We start from the raw sequence: 8,044 nt of genomic DNA, 5'->3' as shown, positions 1-8,044 counted from the left end.
TTTTGTTTTTTGTGCAAATGATTTATTCTATTCCCACTAATCTCATTAATACTTTCATTTCAAATTCTTACATTCGATCTATAAATTAAATTATAATAATGTGATTATCTATATGCTATCAAATTAAATCATTTACACTGAAAAATACAACTGCATTAAATAATTATGAGATTATTTTAAATATTTTAGAATATACAAACAAGAAATGATGGTGGAAATGATACGTTTCAACGAAATTAAAACGCCAGTAAGGTGCCAGTAGTGAGCATTTAATGAGTGAGTCATTGAGTCGTTCATTCAAACGATTCGTTCAAACGGCAGATTCATCAGATGTTTATGAATGGGCTAATGAAACTTTGACTCAACCGATTCGTTCAAAACACGGAATCAACCAGCAATGAATCGGCTGGTTGCTGTGAGATGCGCTGTTTCCGCCTAAAATGTAAGTGACCTAATATTATTGTATTTGCTTATTTGAAATGTTTATAGAACTATTAACAGTCCTAATGGTGAAAATTTTAAATATAAAAACTTTCCATTTAGAATTTTTACCTCAGGATGCTGAGTTTCTTAGTGTTGCGCGTTTTGATTTCTCCTGGAGAGGCTGCGTGAGCCTCGCTTCAGCAGCGCAACCTTATACTGTCAATAGATGCATTATATACATTAGATATCCACTATTCGCCACTTACTCTAAATGTAATCAAATCAGAATAATACTTGCGTTTTGGTGTTTACATAGCCTAGTTGTTTTTGGTTACTGATGTTTTAATCATGTTACTTTTCTGGCATTAATGAAGCATTAATGTCAAGCCCCAGACGGCCCGGCCCAATTTAAACCCTGGTCCGCACCAGTGTAAATGTAGCCTTACAGCTACGGGGGCTGGGACGCATTCACACTAAATCCTCACGTGTGAGCCACATTTCTGAGTGTGTCGCGTGACGCGGACCGACTGTGCAGACCTATCGGTGTATTACAGTGCCACGAGCAGACTGCTCCGTACATTTTCGCAAACACTGATCGATCTGCGGCGTTTCTAATCGAGCACACCTAGTGCTGCATGCTTATTGTCTCACTGACGTTGATGAGATTAACCCCCTATAATTTAAGTACACAAGTCAGCAAAATATATAACACTGTTCTAGTGGTCTTTGGATATTTTAATGAAAAAATCGTACATATTGTGCCTTTAATGTAATGGTTTTATTTACTTTCTAAATTTTGAGCTGAAATATTTCATTATGATTATGCAGTTGAGTTTAAATAATTGCTGTCTTCCGCACAGGCAGGACTGATCCTGACTCAAGAACTGACTGAGCCTGCAACGGGCAACCTTTCAAGTTTCTTTGCGGGAAAGCGGGGCTCGTAGAGCAACGCTAAGTTTCACTTAACCGGGAAGACGGAAGTCGTCAGGCTGGAGTGCGTCCTGATGGCTGAGTCAGAGACTGACTGTGACACACCTGGTCTCGATACGTTGGGATCTGAGTGTGTCATCGCCCATACGCAAGTCGGTGACTTGCATTATGGAGCGGAGACTGAGATTATGACTCAAGAGGACAAAAGACTTGACCTAGAGGCTATTCACGGTGATTTAGGGGCAGTGACATGCGTGGATGTGGTAACGGAGACAGACCATGACTATATTAAATCTGAAATACACCACGATCATCATCATTACTTCAGCAGCGCAGAAATCAAAGGCAATGAGCATTTGCTCGGTGAAGTGCTGTTAAAGACGGAGATAGGTGGTGGAGAACATATCGTAAAGGTGGAGTCTGACCATGGAGGGGAGCTTACGGTAGAGTCAGAGAATGGTGTTATCATTCACGAAGCCCATGGCCTGCAATGCAGTGAGTGTGGTGAGATTTTTGGCTGTATGTCTGATCTGCACGAACACTTTGAAATCCACAAAGCCACTCATCCCTACATTTGCGTCCACTGTGGTGAGAGCTTCGCTGTTGAAGCCAGCCTAAGAAGTCACATGAGGATTCACATGAAAGAGAAAAGTTATACCACTGGTCTTGAGATGGTTGGTAAAGGAGTCATTGATGCGTTCAACTTGAAACCCCACCAGATGATGCACTCTCCTGAAAAACCACACAGATGTTCAGAGTGTGGCAAAAGCTTCGCTGCTGCCATCACTCTCCGGGAACACATGAAAATGCATTCGGATGACAAACCCTACAAATGCACCCAATGCCGAAAAAGCTTTGTGCGCAGACGCCATCTGAAAAAACATCAAGAGCTGCATGCCCATGACAAGCCGTTTACCTGTCTTCAGTGTGGTAAAGGCTTTACGACGGCTTCCAATCTCAAACAACACCAGAAGACTCATGCTGGTGAAAAGCCACACAGATGCACCCAGTGTGGAAAGTGTTTTGCGGCAGCAGCCACGTTAAGAGAGCATCAGAGAATCCACTCAGGGGAGAAGCCCTACAAGTGCACCCAGTGTCGGAAGAGCTTTGTCAGGAAACGGCACCTCAAGAAGCATCAGCTGGTCCATCAGGGTGGAAAGCCCTACCGCTGCTCTCAGTGCGACAAGGGTTTCAACCATTCTTCTTCCTTGTCACGACACCACAAGGTCCACCTTGAAGCCAAGATGTACGCCCAGGCAGATAAGGATTTCCCCTTCGATACTACGCTGAAGAGGGGAATGCACACAGGTGAAAAGCCATACAGCTGCAACCATTGTGAGAAGAGCTTCAATCACTCGTCATCGCTATCCAGGCATCAGAGGACTCATTCTGATGGAAAGTCCTACACCTGTGCTCAGTGTGGGAAGAGGTTCAATCATCCCTCCTCTCTTGCAAGGCACCAACGGGTTCATTTGGAGGATAAGTCAACTTATAGTGCTATTGCAACAGGAAAGGGATTCCCCCACACTACCATCTTGAAACAGAGAATCCTTCAGAGTGAGAAACCATATAGGTGCGCTCAGTGTGGAAAGGGTTTCAATCATTCGTCTTCTCTGTCTAGGCATCACAGAATTCATATTGATCAGTAAGCCTGCTTTCCTCTCCCACAAGTGGTGCGCTACCATTCATCCCATGATTCAGGCCAGCTTGTAATGTTAAAGAGTTTGGCAAAAGATGCAAGAAAATCCAGAAAGTCGGCGTGGACCTGCTCTGAGGGAACTTACAAAATCAAGTCCTTTGACTTTTTAAGAGCAATGAATTTCAATTTGGTATGATTGACACTGAAAACCCCTGTGTAATGTGCACATGACTAGATGCATACATGTCATTCTGGAACATGGTGTGTGATTAAAACTGTAGACAACTTCCATCATCACTGAATTGTGCTTTAAGCTGGAAGTTTATTGAAGCCTGGCACAATCCTGAACTGAGTATTAGGTCAAGTTGGTTTTGAATGGTAGATAATTAAGCAAATAGGTCTAGACACAACTATTCACTCCCCTAGTTTGTATCTTTTACCCATCTCTGTATCATTAATGGATTGAGAAACTGATATCACGTGTAAATATATGTTGATTTCCTTTTATATAGATGTATAGGTGAGTAGTGTGCTGTTCTTTTCTGAAAAAAATTGAGCATTTTTTATGTATGATCGAGTTAGTCTTATCCATCTCTTGTAGGTGAAGTGGGATGGTGCTTTTAGGGGATGACACTAGTTTTGAACAAGCTGTCCTATATAAAGGCTATATTAATTATCATAAACCCTTTATGATACAAACCAACAGAGTCTGCAACCTAAAACAGCATATTAACTTGACTAACTCCCAGAAATTCGCTCACGAGAGCAGCACAAAAAGTGAGGGGCAAGAAATGTTGTCTTGTCATCAAGTCGAGTTGAGAAAAGTAGATCTTGATCATAAAAGGTCAACCCAACAAAATCAGATAATGTATACATTCTGTTGGGAGATTCGGTTCACTTTTCATGTTGCTAGTTTTCAACACAACTGAATTGTACAGCTGATTTTGTTATATTATGCAGACTTGGTACAGCCTAAGCATTCCCCTGAATGTCTTCAGTGCTTCTCCCTGCTATCCACCTATGTTACCAATGACTGACTGCGCATTTAAGATTATCCCAGTCATCACTCAAGTCAGACAGCAAAGTATAGCATTTAGTTGTGTTCTGGATACATTTCGCAGAGTATCAACATTTAATAATAATAATAATAATAATAATAGATTGTGTATACTTTAATGCAAATACAAAATATAGCTTGCTTTTTTGAAATTTGATTTGTCTCCTCCCCCCCCTTAATTCCATGGGTTTGTGCTTTCTATTTACAGTTCTGTGTACGGAGAAAATCTTTTACAAACGGATGTATTTTTTTAATAAGGTTTGGGTAATTGAAAGGGAAATGAAAGGAATACTGTTTTTATGGGAGTGAACGTTGTATTAGAACTATTCTCTTTATTTTCCATTGGATAACAATTGTGCTTCATCACTTAGCATAGGTGTATTCATTGTGTTAGTTAGGTGCCTTATTGCATGCCATGTAGAAATGTATGCTGAGCTGTAATAGAAAAAATAAGGTTTTGGCTCCTGCTCCCTTTTTGTTTCTTCACATACTAATCAACGTTTTAATTTGACCTTTTTTTTTTTTTTTTGCTTCTCTGTACATGAATGTTTACACTGTTACTTCTGTCTTTTAATTTACTTGTCTGTCAAGAAGCCTCTTTGTAGAATAGAGGTTAAAGAAAGTTGCAATGCCATTGATCCATATGTTGATTGCCCTCTATAGTGGTCAATTCTTGTCCTATTTGTCTATTACCCCATCTTTGAGTGGCTCACATATATGGATAAATAAAGGTTGTTGACTATCAACAAGTTCATACAGTGTTTTTATAGTACCTTTCTGCTTTTGTCAAGGTTCGCTGTGTGTAGTGTATTTAACATTGTAAAAAATGGTATTTATCATGTTGAGGAAGACGCATTATTGGTGACTTAATATTTTAAGTTTAATCTGCAGGATTGTTGTTAAAATCCGAAGGTCGTATTATACTAAGAATAATTGTTGAGGTTATCCTTGTAGCAAAGTGAACAGGAAATTGAAGTTTCTGACTGAAGTGACCTTGTGTTAGATGTGTGTGTGCAGGGCCATCTGCTGGTAGCTCATGTTTATCGTTCTTCTGTGTGCCTTTCTTTTAGGTTTAAACATGTTTTGTTTCCAGTGGTTGATTGGAAGTTTACATATGTAGATATTTTCTTAACCGTTACAGTGGACTTGCTTTTCACATTAGGGCCAGTAGATTATTTTTCAGTCAAGGTCCTGAGCAGTCAGTTACACGTTTACTATGTTGTTGGTGATTGTGTTATAATGGTTACTGGAGATTTGGTAATGCAAATGTCAGTTTCAACAATTCATGGTAGATTATGAATCACAGAGGTAATTATTTTCTTTATGAAACTTTTTTTTATTTTAATTTTTTTTATTGATTTAAATTCTTTTTAAATGTTTCTTTAAATTCATTTGGGATGTTTTGGAAATGAATGACTTGTTCATTACTTCTCTATGTATTTTCAGCCAAAATTCCCCATTGTTTAAAACCACAGTGTTAGTTCCTCATATGCAATGACCTCAAACAAGGCTGGCTTATTTTATGACAGGTTGAGAAAATCTTGATTTGAGGAGTCGAGATGAATTTCTTCACTATTAGTTCTTTCACTATATATTTTTCTATTGGGGCTGGACAATCGTGCACAAAAGTAAGTTTTCTGAATTTAAATTTCTTCTTAATTGCTGTTAAATATATATTTTTAATTGACGTGAAATTTAAGGATTTTTATTTTTTTAAACTGAAGATTAATGACCATCTGCACTACTCATACATGGGAAGAAACCTCAGCTACATACCATCCAGTATTCCTTCCTCCATTGAAACTATGGATTTCAGTTTTAATGTTTTGAAACGCTTAAAGAAGACTGTTTTCCCAGTTTTCTATTTTTTGCGAGCCCTTGATCTGTCAAGGTAAGCAATATTGTTACCATCTAAATACGTTGTATAATGTGTTGCTGCTCTATAAATTATATTAAATTTATGTATTTGCTTTCAGATGCCAAATCAAGCACATTGAAAATGATACTTTCTACAATGTGAAGAATTTGACTACTTTGATTCTCACTGGAAACCCTATTACATATTTTTGGACCTGAATGCTTGAATTCTTTACATAATCTATAAATACTAGTTCTTGTGGATGTTGGTCTCATCATTACAGCTTCAAATGAATAACCTAACCAAGCTGCAGGAGCTTAGAGTCGGGACAAATAACATCCAGTCCATGTCTCTCCCTCCATTCATGAGCACCTTCAAAGACTTCAGTTTACTTGATCTACATGCCAATAATACAGGTACAGCTCAAAAAATTAGAATATCATGAAAAAGGTCAATATTTTTTGTCACTCATTTCAGAAAGTGAAACCCATATATAGATTCATTACACAGTTAAATATTTCAAGCCCTTATTTCTTGATATTTTTAAATAAAGGCTTGAAATATTTCACTCTGTGTAATGAATCTATATAATATATGGGTTTCACTTTCTGAAATGAGTGACAAAAAATATTGACCTTTTTCATGATATTCTAATTTTTTTTAGATGTACCTGTATATCCATCATAAAAACTGATCATACTGCTGTGTTGCGAGAGATCGGCAGAAACATGACTGTGAATCTCTCTTGGAATCCATTATTATACATTGAACCAGGAGCTTTCAAAGACATTAATCTTCGAGAACTGAACGAAGATCCGATCTACCTTTGTTTCATCTGCTGCTCAGCAAGCTGGTCTAAAAGCTCTACAGGTGCATCTCAATAAATTAGAATGTCGTGGAAAAGTTCATTTATTTCAGTAATTCAACTCAAATTGTGAAACTCGTGTATTAAATAAATTAAGAACCAAAGACAAACTACTTCAGTCTGTGTGCATTGAATTTATTTAATACTCGAGTTTCACAATTTGAGTTGAATTACTGAAATAAATGAACTTTTCCACGACATTCTAATTTATTGAGATGCACCTGTATATGGTCTTAATGTCAAAAGGCTGCAATTTGGGGAAGCACAAGGACGGTTTCAGATTTCACTTTTCAGATACTGACTTTTTAGATGGTCTGTGCTTTATTTATTTCCAGGAGGTATATTATTACATTATGGAGAAGCCTAGTGAGCCAATTTCTGTCTTTTGCTGTATGATTAATGCCACAAATGTAGCATTAATCGGAGGTCTAATTGATGAAATGGAGTATGTACGTTTTCGTGAAATCAAGGAGCTTTACTTGATGTCCGTTAAGTACTTTCCCAGGTAAACAGCTTTCACATCTGCATACTTTAGAAAAAATTAGTAATTACAACAGTGCATCTATTTGGGCTGATGCCTTCATAGACATGCCTAAGCTCCAGTATTTGGATTTGAGCATCCCGTGGTAACTAGGATTTACACAAGCTTCAGTCTGGATCCAGAACACCTGATAAGAGATGATGCCAACCCCTCAGAGGACCTCAGATTATGCCAACCTTGAAAGAACATACAGAACGACCACATTTTGCTATAAGTTTGATTGCATCATATAATAATTGCTGTTAATAGTGTTCATCGTCTGTTTGATTACGTCTTTAATTGATTTTTCCGTACATTTCTGCCATATGTACATTGACTGACAGTCACCAATGATGAGCTACCACTAAATATTGTAGAAACTAAATTTGCTGTAAAGTTGCTTTGCAATGATTTGTATCGTGAAAAGCGCTGTACAAATAAACTTGAATTGAATGTAGCAAGATATTTATTTAATAATCTCACTTTTCTAGAGCACCTTGACATGTCGCCCTGTCATATGGTAGTGTTACATCTAAGCTCATTCAGAAATCTTCAGAGGCTTAGGCCGTGTCCACACGTACACGGGTATTTTTATAAACGGAGTTTTTCCTTCTTCCGTTTTAAAAAAAATCTCCGTCCACATGAAAACGCAAACGCATGCTTGAATCACTGTCAAGAGCATGCCAAACCAACAAGTGGCGATATAATCTCAACCGTAAAGCCATGTTGGCCAATCAGAAGCCTGAAAAAGT

The 8,044-nt window shown here is 38.0% G+C and overlaps 1 protein-coding gene across 2 annotated transcripts in view; it reads left to right on the top strand.

The window, feature by feature from the left end:
• The window catches only part of LOC107747450 (zinc finger protein 501), a 7,270-nt gene extending 2,419 nt beyond the window's left edge, over positions 1 to 4,851 (top strand). For both annotated transcript variants that reach the window (XM_016561952.1, XM_016561953.1), the window contains exon 2: positions 1,284 to 4,851. In XM_016561952.1, coding sequence (XP_016417438.1) covers positions 1,428 to 3,002 — 1,575 coding nt within the window. In that variant the 5' untranslated portion in view covers positions 1,284 to 1,427 and the 3' untranslated portion in view covers positions 3,003 to 4,851. The remainder of the gene's footprint in view (positions 1 to 1,283) is intronic.
• The last annotated feature ends 3,193 nt before the right edge of the window (positions 4,852 to 8,044 follow it).

This window comes from Sinocyclocheilus rhinocerous, unplaced genomic scaffold (genome assembly GCF_001515625.1).
Source record: "Sinocyclocheilus rhinocerous isolate Xijiao unplaced genomic scaffold, SAMN03320098_v1.1 scaffold2664, whole genome shotgun sequence".
Classification (NCBI taxonomy): Eukaryota; Metazoa; Chordata; class Actinopteri; order Cypriniformes; family Cyprinidae; genus Sinocyclocheilus; species Sinocyclocheilus rhinocerous.
This window is presented reverse-complemented; position numbering and strand designations above follow the sequence as displayed.